Raw genomic sequence first — 18,970 nt, forward strand, 5'->3', positions numbered from 1 at the left:
ATTATTTTTATTAAATCATAATTATATTTATTAATATATTTTTAATTATTATTAATTTTACCATACCTAAAATTTCGTATTTAAAGTAAAAAAGACAAATTAGCTGAGAAACGAAGTATTTAAAAGCGTGACTTGAAGTTATGACGTAAAGATTTGTTCCCGAGGCGAGATGTAAAACAAAATCCCGAGGACCGAGTCAGACGGGGGTAGAACTCACAATTTTGTCGCCGTTGATCTGTCCAAAACAAGTACACGTGGCAGTAGATGCCAGAACCATCAGACACGTGTCATCATCCTGCTTCCCAAATGAAATCAACTGAGCAGTTCTCCCTCCGTCGTCTCATGTCCAAATTACCGTTTATCTCCATTTCACGTACCATATCACTTTCCCTTTTTGGAAAATAATTACGTACTTTAATTTTATTTTAAATTTTTTAAATTTTACTTTTTTAAATTATCTACTAATTACACTTTTTATAAAATACAGTGTCTACAGTGTAGCAGATACTGTAAGTGGGACGAATGAGTAGCATTTATCTGCACTCTGTAAGCTGATTTTACCAAATTGCCCCTCCTTCAGTGGCGAACCGTTAATGCGTCATGTCATTTTATGTCCCATCTCCCGCAGTGTATATATACACATATTTATTACTGGTTCGATGTCGGCTATAGTGTACCTCTTACTTATACACGAAATTTTAAGAGATATAATTAATAAATAATTAAAAAATATATTATATAATAAAAATAATTTTATATTAAAATTAAAATAACTAATTAATTTAATTATAATTAAAAAAATTAAAATGTATATTTTTTGTCCCATAAGAAGGTTTTATTTTTTATGTGTTCCTACCAAAATAAAAGAATCATTTTCTAATTTAGTAAATATACTACTTAATAAATATCTTTTTAACTTACAATATATTACACAAATAACATCATCTTTATATTACACAATACTAATAAAAATATTTTTATCTCTTTTTTTACTACAATCTAATATAATAAAAATATTCAAAAATATACATACAAAAAAAATATTACTCTTTATACGAGACAGAGGAATATATAACTTTTTTCGAAAAATAAATAAATGAAAAAAATGGAGATGGTAAGTTATATACGGCCGGAGTACTAGTATTTGTTTTTTCTGCATGTTTATAATTTTGTGATATAAAAAAGAGTTGGTAAAAAAATAATTAAGCATTTACCTGAAACTAATTTGTAATTATTTTATTATTATTATTATTATTATTATTATTATTTGTATAATCGTAGTCAAAATTGTACATCTCCTTATGCAACCGAACTGCAGAGAACAGATGCGCACGCAGATTATGCAGCTGACTGTGGGGGAGAGAGAGAGAGAGAGAGAGTGGGAGGAGTTACCGATTCCAAGTCTGCAACCTCTATAAAAGCAGATCAAACAGTTACCAATTTCAACAACGCAGAGAAAATCAGTAAACGTAAAAGGAGCAGCGAGAACGATCGATCGATCGTGAGGAGAGCGATAGATAGTTGTTGTTTGAAGCAAACCTTGATCGATTCATATTCATTCTGTCGTGTATTGCATGGCGGCGTGGAGGCGCAACTTCGCCGGAGCGAGCTACAAATTCCTCCCTACGGATCATCGCCGCCTCACCACCGACTCGGCGATTTCCGAGCTCGACGAGTCAGAGATCTGGAATTCCGCCGCTCGCTCGCAGTCGCCGGAGTTTCGGAAGCAGAGCTTTAAGAAAAATCCATCGCCGGCGACGGCGGACGCGAGGAGAGGATCGAATGCACCGGCTTCGACGCCAGTGAACGTGCCGGACTGGTCGAAGATACTGAAGCACGAGTACAGAGAGAATCGGCGGAAGGAGTGCGACGACGATGTGTACAGCGACGGAAACGGTAACCGCACTCCGCCGCACGAGTTTTTGGCGAGGACTCGAATCGCGTCATTGTCTGTGCACGAAGGCATCGGGCGGACTCTGAAAGGCAGAGATCTGAGCACGGTGAGAAACGCAATTTGGCAAAAAATTGGATTTCAGGATTGAGTTTTCACTTTCCTCTTTCCTCATCCTCTTTTCCTTTTTGCAGAGAGTCTTCATAATTAAGTGCTGCTTTTGAAATTGAGATAAGAACACACTCGAGCATGATGAAAAACAACACCTCTAAAAAACTTTCTGAATCAATTAAGCAAAACACCATATGCATCTATTCTGATTCTGTTGTCAATAACTATCAAGCAGTATATCAATCTGTTAAATACCTCTCATCATTTTTATTAGTTTCTCTGACTCAAGGATACGACTGAGTTAACTAAACAAACTTTTTTTTAATATATTTATACATAATTGTAATATTGAAAAGTTTAAATTAAAAAGTGAATTGAGGTTTTTTTTTAAAAAAAAAAATGAAATTTGTATATTTTTTGAAAAAAAGTGAAAGAAAAATAACCATAGAGGGATGGTGGAGGGAGCTAGTAGACTTGCGCATCTGGTTCCCAACGGCCTGATCATACCGGCGGTCAGTTCGGCGGTTTTTTTGAACCGAACTGAAGTTTCAGCGGTTTCATTTCGGTTCAGATTTTTACCGAACTGTGGACCGACGATTTAGTTGTTTTTAGAATCATAATATACATTAATTTTAATGGGTTTGTTAAAATTGAACAAACTCATATTAATTCTTTATTCGTTAAATTATACTCCCTCGTCGTGTGTTTGTTTGGGAGTTTGGATTTTGAGTTGGGATTTGAATAGTAAAAATTTTGAATTTGAATAGTTGTATGATGTGATATAAATAGGTGTTGATGTGATATTTTGAATGTAAAATTGATTTTTAGTATAATATAAAAATGAAAAATAGGTGTTTGATTTGATATTTTTGGGGAAAAAAAGTGGGATGAATAATAGAAATCTAATCCAATCCCCCAAACAAACACACCCTTAAAAATATCTTTATATTTTTATAATTTTTTTTTACAAATTTTATTCTATTAGTATTCTACGACACTAATGAAAATATTTTTTTAATTTTTTCTTAATTTGTATTACAATTTGATATAATAATTAATTTTAAATATACAAAAAACAAAAGAGACTCTTCGAACCTGACGGAGGTAGCAATATTGATTTGAACTATAGTAAATTAAAAATAATAATATTTTATTAATAAAAATGTATAAGAGATGATATTTTTATAGAAGTAAAATAATTGTATATGCAATGATATATTTATAATTTAAATAAAAATTAAAAATATTATAATATTAATGTATGATTATTTAAAGAGATACTTTGGACTTAAAAAAACTATTTTAAGTTGGGACGGGGAAGTAATACATAATATTAATTAATTTTAATTTTAATTTTTAATTAGTGATAACTAATTATTTTATAAAATTTAAATATTATTTATATGGTCAATATTTATATGATTTTTGCACAAGTTAGTATTTTATAGATATGTATTGTAATAAAATAATATAATATTTATTTATCTCTTACCTTAAAGTAAAAGTAATGTAAAAATTAAAAAGTAAAAATATTTTCATAGTTAATTGAGATTTACTATTTTAGAAAAAAAAATAAAAAAATTTGATTTAGACATGCATTCAAATGACAAATAAAAATTTTACTCTTGAACTAAGAGAGTATTAAAATATTTTTTACAATAATACATAGATTTATAGAATTAATATGGGAAAATTAATTGTAAAAATTACAATTAAGAAAATAAAAGATTATTATAAAATTGTTTTTAAACCGGAATTAACAAAAAGTTAATTGTAAAAATTAAAATTAAAAAAATTGAAAAAAGATTAGGGTTGGTTTGTTTATTGGTTTGATATGAAAATTTTTTATGTTAAACACATAGCAGCATGTACTCCATCCGTCTTATAATTAAATATTCATTTGCTTTTTGCACGTAGTTTTAAAAATATTAATATTATATTCGGATGTATATAATAGGAATAAAGTAAAAATGACTAAAATAACCTTATTAGTATGTGTGGTATAAAGGTAATGACATTTGTGTAATATATTGTAAGTTGTAAGGATATTTATAATGTTAGGTAGACAGTACAGTTACTAAAAAGGAAATAGATACTTTGTTATAGGACGAACTAAAATTAAAAAATGAATATTTTGTTATGAGACGGGGAATAGTAAATATTGATTTTTTAAAAAAGATAATATATATATATATATAGAAAATTAAATTATATCGAATTCTTTTATTTTTGGGCAAACAAATCATTAATATAAATCAATAGTCTTGAAACCGGAATCAATGGTTTGGAAACTATAAAGCTAATCAAATTGTATTCAAAACCATAATTTGAATAGTAATTATTTAAACATACTCACTAACATAAATGAATAAAAACAATTAAAATAAAAATATAATATATATATATATCAATTTATTGATATAAAAAGATAATAATAAAAAAAAAAAACAATTATTGATATACTAAAAAATACTCTATGAATAATTATTAGTAATTTTAGTATTCTACTTTATGTTAGTTCATCAAATAAGTTGTAAAGTTTTATAAATTGGTTTTTAGCACCACTATACAACTTTCAAAAAAATATATATCTATATTTCAAAAAATAAAATAAAAAATATATATCTATAACTTATTTATTTATTTATAGTCCTTGTAACAAAGATGAAGAGTATAGAATTACCATATAACTTTGAAATGGACCACATTAAAATTCCAAAACACAATTGGTGGAATTGGCCCAATTAAATATCAATCATTTACTATTGCCAATGATTTTTGAAATATTACATACTACCTCCGTCCGGCTATTTATGTATTATAATACTAATAGAAGAACATTTGCACACAAAATTATACAAATATAATGATATTTTTAATATTAAGTAGAATGATGCAAAATGTAAATATGAGCTTTAGAGGGGATGGAGGAAGTATTATATTTTTGTAAATTTATTTATTTTAAATTTACTTAACAAAATATAATAAATTGTTAATTTTCTTACGCATAAGATTCATTCAAAACTTTTTTATTTATATCTTTCTTCTCAATAAACAAATATTTTTATTGCAATCCATTTATTGTTCATTTGCATGCCACGGATGCTTTCGACAATTCCCTATTGCTTCGGTAAAGCATTCGAGACATTTAAAATTTTTTATTTTTTCATAAACTAATTTTTAAGTTAATTATAAATACATATATAATTTTTATTTATATTATATAAAATTTTATTATTTATAATAAAATGTATATATTGTATGCTCCCTCCGTCCCAAAAGAGTTGTCTTGTTTTTTCTATTTTCGTTTGTCCCAAAACAATGGTCATATTTCCTTATTATTTAAAAATCGTGGTCCCACTTTACAACAAAATTATTCTTACTTTTCCACAACTACTTCTAATTATTACTCTAACCTATTTTTAAAAACCCTTCAAAAAAAAACAATGGTAATTTAGTCTTTTACATTATACTTTATATTTATTTTCAATTAAATATTAATATTATTTAATTCTCGCACCAGCTCACAACAAGACATCTTTTGTGGGATAGATGAAGTATATTTTATTAAGATATAATGCTAAAAATATTTACATATATTTTAAGTTTTTAATCATAAATATTTATTTTTATTTTTACAATACCAATAGTACTACTTAAATATAAAATAATATCACAATTTATTATTAATAACTTACTAATCTATATTACTTTAATTTTAATCTACGATACCTAAATAACCGTGTCCCTAACCAAATGAGATGGTAAAATAATAATTATAGTAAAATAAAATTGTTGTTACTCAAAATCTTTGGCTTGGAAATTTCACTCAACCTAAACACACTCGTATCTATCAGGGATGAAACATTAAATCTAGCTTTTAAGGAATATATATCTCACTTTTTGATCTACAAGAATTTGACAGTAACGAACTTACTGTAGGACAAGAGGACTGTTTTATATTATATCTTCTAATGTTACGTGTATAATTATATTAAATTGCTCTTAATTATAAATTTATTATTCTTTTTTTTTTTCTTTTTTTATTCATCCATGTAAAAAAGAAATGAAAATAACGACGTAAGATAATAGTAAATTGACGGTCAACTCCCAGAGTTGGAGGCTGGTTTCACCGATGATCTTAGTGGATTTTCGATCCACCTTAAATATATATATATATATATATTCGGATTCGATCTATCCGTTGCTAATTTAAATTAGACGACAATAAAATCAAAGTAATCAATATATGATGAATTCTTGGTGAGGCTGGGCAAAATTTCTGGAAGAAGATGATAGGAATTGCTTTAAAAGAAAGGCTAAAACTACCAATATGAAGTGCTATAATAATGCAAGAAATTGAAAGAATATTGTTGTTGCTGGAATTTGATGTTCTGACGATAAGATCATATTAGACTAGGGGTGTCAAAAGTAAACCCGACTCGAAAAATCGAACCCGTTCGACCTGAAATTTTTTAGGTTTGGGTTTGGGTATTTCGGATTTAAAAAAAATCGGGTCGATCCGAACCTGAAACGAAAAAAATTCGTGTCGTGTTCGGATCGTGTTTCGAGTTGACCTGATAACCTGAAATATAAAAATCAAGTTAGATTTTGGATTTCGTGTTTCGGGTTGACCTGAAATTTTTATTATTATTATTTTAATTTATAATATTGATATTATTCTCTAAATATAAAATAATATAAAAATTAAAATAAAACTAAGACTAAAACTAATATTAAAATAAAACTAAGACTAAAACTAAACTAATAATATTTATATTATTCGTGTCGGGTTCGTATCGGGTTTGCTTAGGTTTCGGGTGACCTAAAACTAATTCAGGTCAACCTGAACCCGATCTGAAAGAATTCGTGTCGTATTCAGGTCGAGGGTTTCAAGTCAGATTTCGGGTTCAGGTCGGGTTCGGATTGACAGTTTTTTTGTTATCCCCATGGCTCAACCCGACACGAACATGATCCAAAAACACGAATTGACACCCCTATATTAGACCCGTCGGAAGCCAGAAAATCTTGGGTTCTCCAATTCAGTCAAAAAACTCTTCAGACTAATCAAATGTAGGATAGATACATTAAAAAAATAAAGATAAATTTTTTTTTTAGTCTCTTATCTAATCCATTTTATCATTTTAGAACTTTAAGAGAATTTTATCTGAAAATAGTCTCGTAAGTAAATTTTTTTGCTAAAATGGTCATCCGGAGCCGGACTTGCCATGCTGGCAGCCGTTGCTGACATGTCATCGCTACGTAGATGCTACGTATGATCATTTTAGCAGAAAATTTTTACTTACTGGATTATTTTCAAACAGAGTCCACTTAAAATTCTAAAATAATAAAGTGAGTTTACGAGATTAAAAAAATAGTTTACTCTAAAAAAAAATGATTTAAATAAAATAAAAGAAAACAAGAAAGAAAAAATGTAACAATGTAATGCTCAATTTCGAGCGTATAAAATAATATTATTATATAAATAAATATTTTAATAATATTAATATGATTAAAATATTAACATTATTTATATATATATATCAATTATTATTGAAGAGATTACATAAATATAGATATAAATAAAGATAATTACTCTCTTTTGTCTTGAGTTTCGTCTAAATCGTGCAATTTTATTTATGCAGTTATAACTCTAAAAGTGCAATTGTTACAATAATTTAATTCCAATTCACAATTCTATTTTCGACTTCAAAAAAATATTCTCTAAATATTTTATTTTATATATTATTTTAAACAATTTTTTATATTAAAAATACAAATATATACAAAAAATTACAAATTGGTCCTTGTTGGGACCAACTTATAATTTGTAAAAATTTAAAAAATAAAAAAATACTTCCCCCATCCCATAAACATAGTCTTAATTGGTTGGACACGAATATTTAAAAGAATATTGATATTATATTGGTAGTGGGTAAAAAATATGGATAAAATACTCTTTTGTTCTTGTGAATGTATTAGTGTAAAAAATAATGGCAATTGTGTAATAAAAATGAAAAAGTAGAGGTAGTTTTATGGTGATAATGATTATTTATGGAAATAAGACTATTGTTTTGGGACATACAAAAACCATAAATAAGACTATTGTATTGAAACGAAACGAGGAAATAAGAAAACACCATAATTGGAGATGGCCTAAGAATGCAACAAAAAACGAGAGGAAAAATATTTTCTTTGTGTAACTTTCAGTACCAAAACATATATGTACATCCAAAATACATAGGCTGCAAAAAGGAAATTAATCCTACCCACAAATAACTCTCAATACAAGACAACTAAATATATAAAATCATTAACTACTTAAAATTACATATGGTTTATCAAAATAAAATACACATCCCCTAATAATAGTTTTAGGATGAAAATTTTGAAAGAACAATAAAAAATTTCCAAATTCTTCAAATAAATTGTTAGTTGTTACGAAGTATTCACGTAGAGTACACATTTATACTATGCATAGAAGATGTAGATATATTATAACCAGGTAGAAAATCAAATGCTGAAATAATAATTTCAGCACATATGCTGAATGTGAAAATAAATTATGTTAATTTATATTATTAAATTATATAATTAATATAATTATAAATAATTAAGTTTTAATTGTCGGTATTTGTGCTGAATTTATAAATTATGTTGTAACCATGATTATCCTAGTGCATTTTCTATTAATATAAGTAATGTATGTCTGTGTTTGTTGACTTACGCATAAATGCGATTCATAACTCACTAACATACAAGGCATCTCCAACTCAGTATCATTAATGGCGCTGGGTTGGATGATTTGGCGCTGGTTGTCCCCAACTTATGTCAAATCCAACGCTATTTTTTTACGTTGCTTTGGTGTTGCACTGTAGCAATGCTAAAAAATGGTGTTGCTTCCCTTTTTCTCTTTTTTTTTTTTAAATTTTTTTTTAAAATTTAAATTTTTTTTAAAATTTTTTAAAAATTATTTTAAATTATAAAAATAAAAATTTGTTTAAATAATATAAAAAATTAAATATTTGAAGAATAATAGTGAAAAATAGAGTTATGATTGAAGTAAAATTACTGTAGCAACTTGATATTTAGAGTTAAAACCCTATAAATGGAGTTGATGGATTGGAGATGTCCTAACCGTCTCTCTCCCAACTCTCTACATCATATATTAATCACATCATCCCACACATATATAACCATACATATTATATACATATACTAATTGATAATATATGTGTTATTCTAATTGATTATACAATTATATCATAAAATAATTTAATATTTACTAAAAAAGAAAAACAATTCAAATGAGACAGGTTACTATTATACTAGTATTTCTTAAGGTTGTTTATTATTCATAATTTTTTTCTTTAAAAATATCTATTTAAATATTTATTTTTTATTCTTTTAATATTATATTAAAAATAATTTTATATTCAAAATTTATTCATTCAATTCAAAATTCAAAATCAATGCATCAAAATAAACACACTCATGTTACTCCTATTAAGGCGATGTTTGTCAAAAACACATTTTTTAAGAGTTTTTAGTTTATTTAATAGTTTTTAATTGTTTTATCAATTAAAAAGTTAATTTAAGTGTTTGGTAAATTAATTTTTTAAAATAGATTATTAACTTTAAAAAGCTAATTTCTGAAAATTTATATAACACAAAGTTTGGAAGAACTTTTTCAATTTAGTTTTCTTTATTCCTTATTTGCCTTTAAAATGTTACTATTATTTATTTCACATACATATAGATATATTTTCTACTTCAGTAATATAAATTATTTTAATATATTATTTATTAAATTATAATTTTAAATTGATTAATTTTTATATATAATTAATTTTATTTGTAAACTATATATATTTATTAAAATAAAATAAAAATAAAAACATAAATATTATTAATTTATTTTTATATTAAAAGTAAATAAAATAGAATAAATTTATTAAAAATTATAAATATAATAAATTAATCAATAATATAATATAATAAATATATTTACAAAATTATTATTTTATATCTTACATCATTGTTAATAAAAAATATTCATATTTCGTAATAAAAACATATAGGAGTATTATTTTTCTCACATCTAAAATTAATAAAAAATATTTTATAATACATTTATAATTTCAAATAACTAATAACAAAAATTTTAAAATTTTTAAAACACAATTACATAATTTTAAAAATTAATATATAAATGTTTTCGATTGTCATTTTACATCTAAATAGATAATATTCAACAATTATTTTACCAAATAATTTAATACAAATAACTAATTAAATTAATTAAACGCTAACAACCAATTAAATCAACTAACAACTAAATAATTATTAGCGGATTGCCATACTAAGTAATTTTGACTTGGTAGAACCGACATCATCCGAATCTTATGCACCACAGCTTGAAGAGTGTGCCCCTGGACGTTGGATGCAGCATCCTCCACTCATATCATTATTATTATTATTATTATTATTATTATTATTAGGGTAAACTGTTTTTTTTTTATTATCGTAACTGAAGGCTTTATCATTTTAGTTTCGTAAGTGGAGCATGTCGCAAATTAGTTTCATAAGTGAAAAATTTTCGTTGTTTTAGTCCTCTGGCATCGGAGATGTCCGCGTGGCTCGCCGAATGTGACGTGTCCGCCAGGACCTGGCGGACACGTGGATTTTTTATTTTATTTTTTTAAATTTTTTTAAAACTTATTTTTAATTCATTTTTAATTTTATTTGTATTTTTTAAATTTTTTTTTATTTGGTCCAATTTAAAAAAAAACAATTTAAAAAAAAAAAAAAATTCACGTGTCCGCCAGGTGTCGTTGACCTGGCGGGACACCTGGCGGACACGTCACCTCCGGCGAGCCACGCGGGCATCTCCGGCGCCGGAGGACTAAAATAGCGAAAAATTTTCACTTATGTGACTAGTTTGCGACAGGCTCCACTTACAGGACTAAAATAATAAATGGTCCAATTACGTGACTAAAAAAAATATACCTTCTTTATTATTATTATTTGTTCAGATTCAAATAAATATTAGTTGTTTTAAACGAATTTTACATTAATATAAAAAAATTTTATGCAATACATAAAAATAGAATATTTTATATATTTTTACTAAATTATAAGATGTTATTATATAATTTATCATTAAATTTTTGTATTCAAGTTTAAAAAAGAATTGTTAAATAAACACAGTCTAAATCTATTTTAAATGCAATACAAAAATATTTCTCCAAATGGGAGGTCACATTGATATACTCTTTTTTTTTTTTATATTAAATAGTAAATTTATTTATCTTAAATATATTTAATAAATATTAATTAATTTAAATAATTTTTTAACGTCTTTTTAATAAAAAGATATTATCTCCGTATCGCAAAAGGAGTAATATTTGTTTTTTTACATAAATTTTTTAATATTAGTATTATATTGGTTTATAGTGAAAAAAATAAAAATGCCCCTATTAAATTTTGTGATAAAAAATAATAACATTTCTGTAATATATTGAAAGTTGTAAGGGTATTAATTATATTAAGTACAATTACTAAATTAATAAATGATATTTTTTTTTTTGGAGGGACAAAATAAAAAATGATATCATTCTTATGAGACGGGAAAATATTTTTATTTTTATTTAAAATTATTTATTTTTTATAAAATTAGTGTTAAATTAATTATAAATAAATAATTTTTTTTTTATTTAATTATAAAATTTTTATTATTATTTAAAATTATTTATTTTTTATAAAATTAGTGTTAAATTAATTATAAATAAATAAATATTTTTTTATTTAATTATAAAATTTTTATTATCTATACAATTATATCCCTATTATATTAAAGTATGATATCATACTTAAATAAAAATAATAAAATAACATCTTTATTTATTTTTAATAATTTATTAATTTATAGAATTTAAAATAACGTTCCGTCGAACAGTTGTTATTAATAATTTATTAATTTTTATTATTTAAAATAATCACATGAGTATAAAATGTAATTGTACATTGATTTGTGTATCAAAAGTGTTGACATTTTATATATATATATATATATATATGCTGTCAGTGTTATGCCTTTTGGAGTACAATTTTATTTCTTGTAAGTCCATATTTTTTTATATATTTGCATTCTGTTTACATAATAAATTTTTATTTATTTCATATTATTTATTTTTTAAAAAATATCATATTGAATGCATTTTTCTTTTACAAAATATCAAATTATGTAATAATTTTAATTTTTTTTTTCAAACTTTTAAATTTTCAAAAACCTCGTGCTAAACAACCCTTTGTTGTATTTTTTGGCGCCAATTTCAAAACATTGTGTATGCGTGGCACATAGCCATATAGTAACTGTTTTTCATTTTCTCTTTATGGAATATATTGTGCCATTGATTCTGTGTTCTTCGTTCAGAAGGAGATAAAAGGAGGTGGTTGGGATATGGAACGCAGTGAAATTGAGGAAAAGCTGTTGGCGTCGACACTAGAAAATGGAGGCGAAGACGGCGAGGAGACGACAAGTCTCGCCAGCAAGGTATGGTCGGAGTCGAAGAAGATGTGGATCGTCGCTGGACCTGCAATTTTCACCCGATTTTCAACCTTTGGAATAAATGTCATCAGCCAAGCGTTCGTCGGCCACGTTGGTGCTACCGAGCTTGCAGCCTATTCTCTCGTCGCGACTCTTCTCACCAGATTCGCCAATGGATTAACGGTATGGTGTTTCGCTTTGTGATTCGAGCTCTCGCGTTTGTTCTTAACCTGGTTGTTTCAAATCCATCACGATTCACGATGTTTTTGGCAACTATTTCCACTAAAATCAACAAAAATGAAATTGAGCATCTGTGTTTGAAAGTAATAATTGAAACGATTCAGATTCGGTAGTGGAAATTGTCAAATTGACGAACAGAGCTTTGTGATTTACTTGCCGATTTTGATTGTGCAGCTTGGGGTTGCCAGTGGATTCGAAACCCTATGCGGACAGGCGTACGGCGCCAAGCAATACCATATGCTGGGGATATATCTACAGAGATCGTGGATTGTTCTAACCATTACTGCAACTCTAATCGTACCTATTTATGTTTTCTCAACTCCTATATTGAAATCATTAGGGCAGGATGAAATTATCAGTGAAGTTGCTGGAAAAATTGCTCTGTGGTTTATTCCAGTTGTGTATTCATTCATGGTGTCGTATAGCTGCCAAATGTTCTTGCAAGCGCAGAGCAAGAACAGGATCATTTCATACTTGGCAGCTGCGTCATTAACAATCCACATGATCCTCTCTTGGCTTTTGACTTTCAAGCTTGGGTATGGACTAACAGGCGCTCTAATTTCGACTATTTTGGCATACTGGATTCCGAATTTGGGACAGCTTTTGTTTGTTATCTCTGGAGGATGTCGAAAAACATGGAAAGGCTTTTCGACATTAGCATTCGAAGATCTTTTTCCGGCCATCAAGCTGTCTTTGTCCTCTGGTGCAATGCTCTGGTAAGAAAGGCAGGCTTGTTCTTGTTAAAAGGCTCGATTAAATGCTCGATACTAATGGGTTTTTTGTTATATTGGTGCAGTCTTGAACTATGGTACAATGCTATATTGATTCTTCTCACAGGAAACTTGAAAAATGCAGAGGTCGAAATCGATGCCCTTTCGATTTGGTAGAATTGCTTCCCTTTTATCTTAGGGCAAATTATATAAGAGGTCCTTTGTCTTTTTAGTAAAACTATACAAAAAAAACTATATATTTTATTTTATTGCGTGAAATCTCTTTGTGTTAATGTAAAATTTGTTCGAAATACTCTCATTGTTTATACAAGTTTTATACAAATAAAAAAAAGGTAAAATATCTTAAAATAATCTTTTTTTGAATAAAATAAATAAAAAAAATTGATTAATTCTTTATTTTATAATTTTTTTAAGACAAATTTTTATCTGATTTTTTACAAAAATTATAAAAATAAATATTTATTTTATTCAAAAAAAGTATTATTTAAAACACTTTAAGTTATTTATCTTTATAAAACTTAGCTGTAATAGAGTATTTTGTGCAAATTTTATATTAAAAATACAAGGAAATACTGTATAATTTACCTAAGTTTTTATTCTCCTTTGGGTTTTTTATATATAGAAATGGAATCTAAGACTTGCATTCATTTCAGCCTTAATATCAATGGCTGGGAGATGATGATATCACTCGGATTCTTGTCTGCGGCTAGGTATTTGTAATATTGTTGTGATTGCATATTCTCGTAGCCGATAATCATGTAATAACTTTGTCGATTGCGATCCATATTTGCAGTGTTCGTGTTGCGAATGAACTTGGCATGGGAGATTCGAAAGCTGCAAAGTTCTCTGTTGTGAACATTGTGCTTACTTCATTTGCAATTGGTTTTGTGCTGTTTGTGATCTTCCTCTTCCTCCGCGAACGCGTAGCTTATATATTCACCGAGGACAAAGCTGTAGCAGCAGAAGTTGCTCGATTATCGCCTCTTCTTGCATTTTCCATACTCCTGAACAGCGTTCAGCCCGTTCTGTCTGGTAAGATCGATGCCCCTTCGTAATTTCCAATATCGTTGTTGTTGAATGAAATTGAATAAATTATATAACGTGTTTTAGTAAAACTATATAAAATATTATAATTTTATTTATTGTGTCAAACTCCTGTCTATTTTGTTTTTAAAAAAAAAACTGATATTTGATTGTAAATATGTATTGAATCATACAAGTTTTATATTTAAATATCTTAAATAATTATTTTGAATAAAATAAATAAATAAATAATTGATTAATCTTTCATTTTATAGTTTTTTTTAGAAACATTGTTATATGATTTTTATAAAAATTATAGGGTAAATTATATAACACATTTTTGTGTTTTACTGAAAATGCATAAACCACCTTGTTTTTATTTATTTATTACGTGAAACTCTCTTATGTTAACGAAAAGTTTGCATTAAATACCCTTCTTGTCCAAAATTGATATTTGGTTCGAAATAAAGACCTAAATTACGTAAGTTTTATACAAATAAAAAACGTAAAATATCTTAAATAATTTTTTTAATAAAATAAATAAATAAATAATTGATCAATCATTTATTTTTAAAATTATTATAAAAATAGACAACAATTTTTCTCAAAAACTATAAAATAAAGGATTAATAAATTATTTATTTAATGCAAAAAAATTATTTAAGATATTTTGCGCTTTTTATTTGTATAAAATTTGCGTAATTTAGGTATTTATTTAGAACTAAATATCAGTTTTGGACAAGAAGAGTGTTTCGTATAAACTTTACATTAACACAAGGGATTTCACACAATAAATAAAACACAGGTGTTTTGTACATTTTACTAAAAACACAAGGGGATATTATATAATTTACACAAAATTATAAAATAAATTATTGATCAATTATTTATTTATTTTTAAAAAGTTATTTAAAATATTTTAGGTCTTTTATTTATATAAGTGTTATATAATTTACCCAATAAAATTTAAACTTAAAGGGATGTGCATCATTTATTTATTTATTTATATATTTTGAAGTGATCCATTCTTTGTTGGCTTTCGATGAAATCATCAAACACGGCGCAGGTGTGGCTATCGGAGCCGGTTGGCAGTCCACTGTTGTTTATGTGAACCTCGCGTCGTATTATTTGCTAGGAATACCTCTCGGCTTCGTACTTGGTTACACCATTGGATTGCAAGTCGAGGTCTGTCATGTTCATTCGCGCAATCTCACAGTCCATCTTATGCATTGCACGTGCTTGATCGCCGGACCTTGAGTTTTTGCAGGGAGTTTGGATTGGAATGCTTGTCGGAACGTTGGTCCAAACTATCGCCTTACTCATTATAACCCGGAGAACCGATTGGGATAAACAGGTGCGCGGCTCTTCGAGAAAATTGTCGAATTTTAGATATAGAAATGTGGTTATTTTCTGAATCCTGAATTGTGTCTTTTAGGCAGCCATTGCTAAAATAAGAGTGAACAAGTGGTTTGTTGAAGATGAATCTGCTGAAATAGCAGAAAACACAATAATGTGATGGAGAGAATCCAAGAGGTAAGAGTAAGCCTACAACTTTTATTAAATCATCACTATGTTTAAGAGTATTACTTTTGTTACATTATTGTTCACTTATATAGTGATTTTGGTACTACAATTTTTCATAAATATTAGTAAAAAAATAAATAATATACATATATTAATACTTCATCCGTCTTGCTCTAAAAGTCTCGTTTACTTTTTGTATCATTGTATTTAACATTAAAAATATTATTTATCATTTTTCCTTAATTTGTATTATATTTTCATGTAATAATTAATATTCGAATATCAACATGCAAAAAATAAATGAGACGCATTGAGCCGGACGGAGGTAATATAAAATAAAAACATATATATATAACACATATATTTTATACATTCGTAAAAATTATTTATTCAACACAAAATATTATGTTGTATATTACCGATACTATACCTAATTTTTGTTTTGGATTTTACTATTCATCCCAAAAAAATCAAACATCTATCTTTTATTTTATATATTATACTAAAAAATTTAATTTACATTCAAAATATAATATTAACAACTTATTTATATTACATTATTTCAATTCAATCTTTTTGCTATTCAAATCCGAAATTCAAAATTCGAACTCCAAACAAACAATCCCTATGAACAAACTCTATGCTTACATATATATTTTTATAATTTTTGTTACGGTACAAAACAATATAAATTCTATTTCGATGACTTAGCACTTGAATGTTTCCGCCCAATTCTAATACTTGTGGACCCACAACTATAATACTATGGGCTTTTACTTCGAATAATTGTATTATAATACTAAATATTGTTTTAATAGATTAAATAATCAAAAGATTAATGAATATAATGTTTTGATAGATTAAACAATAGATCAAATTATCGTATTATGTTTACTTTGTTAGATTATACGATATTATTACTTTTTTTAAACCCAAAATATCCTTTATAATCACATTATAAATTATATAATTTGTTTTATAGATTTTTTTCTTTCTAAGTATATGAATATAATATATAATAATCCATTAAAATTTAATTGTGATTTCATTATAATATGTATATAATTTCATATAATGTTATTTTATTATAAATTATATATATATATATATATATATTTAGTTTTATTTTTAAAATTATAAATTAGTTTTTAGCAATAGCATATCTAATTCTTATTACTTTATATTTGGTTGATTAAGATAATATGTATATAATTACTTTTCAAAGTAATTCAAAATAAATTTTAAATAGATATTAAACAAAAATATTATTATTATATTCATATAAAATAATTCTAATTTTTTTTTTTTTACCATAATTTTTATCAAATAAATTATTACAAACACTTATTTTTCTAATAAAGTTATTTCAACAAACTCATATTATTAAAGTGTAAGTTATTGATATTTTCATACATTCAAGTATGTTTCATAGTTAAATATATAATTGATATATACGTTAGTATCGAAAATATTTGAATATATGAAAATAAGTCATTGATATTTTTTAACAAAGTTACTTCAACAAACTCATATTAGAAATATATCAAATCCAAATACTATTTTCTTACCTATATATGTAAGAAAATAGAAACTCATATATACTTACATATATATTTTCTTATATACAAACCCAATACTATTTGACCATAAGTCGACGATATTTTCTAACAAAGTTAATTCAACAAATTCATATTACTAAAGTATAAAAAAATTTGGTTAAAATTTCAAAGGAATTATTCATAAATTTATTTTTCCTATTTCATAGTTATCAAAATAAATGAGAATAAGAATACTTCACTAATTTTAGGGAGACCTTTTTCTCTGTATAAGATAACATCAATATCGCCAAAGGAGAACTAATATTACAATTTGGCGAAGACAACGTTATTTACCTTATGAAAGAAGCAATATTGCATACTTGATCCAAAATCATTTGAAATCATTGATATTAACACTTTCAATCATGATTTAATTTGTGGTTTGTTTGAGGAGGAATCACCTCGCAATTAACTCTAATTTTATAAATTATGTGATGAAAAATCATCTTATTAGAAGCTTGCTAATCACGAAGATGATTGCGAACCTCCATTCGAATCTATTCCGAATGAACCACCACCCACGAGTAGTGAAAGAAAACCCAAATGCGAGCCGAAGAAACTATCCGACCACCTTAAATATGCCTACTTTGACGAAGATTAATCTCTACCAATCATTATTTCTAGCTTTTCTTTTTTGTTTGATGACGTGAGAATCCGCAGCTGCTACCCGAAAGTGCGCATTGGGTAAACTCTCGGTTGAACCTAATACCCTGCAAACTAGACCCGACAAACAATACATTAATTGTGCCAAAGTTTCTAGAAAAGAAGTGCTTTAATCTATTTTATATCAATTGATATACCTCGGTATTTATTTTGTATTTCAGGTCGCAACCTGCCATTTCGAAAATATTTGATTTGTTGCTATTTGCGAGCTGCAATGAGTGGTCGCAAAATGCGAAGCTCGCGTTTGTATTTTTACACTTGCTAAACACTTTAGTTCTAGTTTGTTAATGTAAATAATCCGTATTTATCAATAATTAACTCACAATTCGTCAGATAAATATTCTCGATGCAAAAATAAAAAAAAATGCTTATTTGTAACATTCTAAAAACTGTTACAAATAGGTATTTTTCGTTATAAAAAATTATCTGTAGTAATTTTGTACCGGATTTTAACCGGTGCATATACTCGAACTATCGAAATTCTCTGTACCAATATTTTTTTAATAAATTGAACGGTCAACACACTTATAAAGTTCGTGAAAAATCTTATTGTAATGGTTTTTGTAACGCTAATAATGTATTTTCGATTTATTTATAGCAAACATTTCTTTAAATAAAAAAATCGTAACAATAATTATTC

At 26.4% G+C, this 18,970-nt stretch overlaps 1 protein-coding gene across 2 annotated transcripts; it reads left to right on the forward strand.

Annotated features, from left to right (window-relative positions):
* The first annotated feature begins 1,318 nt into the window (after positions 1–1,318).
* LOC127244471 (protein DETOXIFICATION 21-like) lies at positions 1,319–18,637 on the forward strand. 2 transcript variants are annotated; one of them, XM_051265029.1, is made up of 10 exons: positions 1,319–2,000; positions 12,438–12,734; positions 12,966–13,507; positions 13,588–13,674; positions 14,176–14,232; positions 14,316–14,554; positions 15,612–15,730; positions 15,813–15,899; positions 15,981–16,078; positions 18,492–18,637. In XM_051265029.1, exons 1-9 carry the CDS (start codon positions 1,575–1,577, stop codon positions 16,059–16,061), a joined length of 1,935 nt encoding a protein of 644 aa, XP_051120986.1. In that variant the 5' UTR covers positions 1,319–1,574; the 3' UTR covers positions 16,062–16,078; positions 18,492–18,637. The 2 variants fall into 2 exon arrangements, with proteins under 2 accessions (XP_051120986.1, XP_051120985.1); XM_051265028.1 differs by lacking the exon at positions 18,492–18,637 and having other exon boundaries at positions 15,981–16,181.
* The last annotated feature ends 333 nt before the right edge of the window (positions 18,638–18,970 follow it).

Source organism: Andrographis paniculata, unplaced genomic scaffold (assembly GCF_009805555.1).
Source record: "Andrographis paniculata isolate CXL003 unplaced genomic scaffold, ASM980555v1 Contig9END, whole genome shotgun sequence".
NCBI lineage: Eukaryota > Viridiplantae > Streptophyta > Magnoliopsida > Lamiales > Acanthaceae > Andrographis > Andrographis paniculata.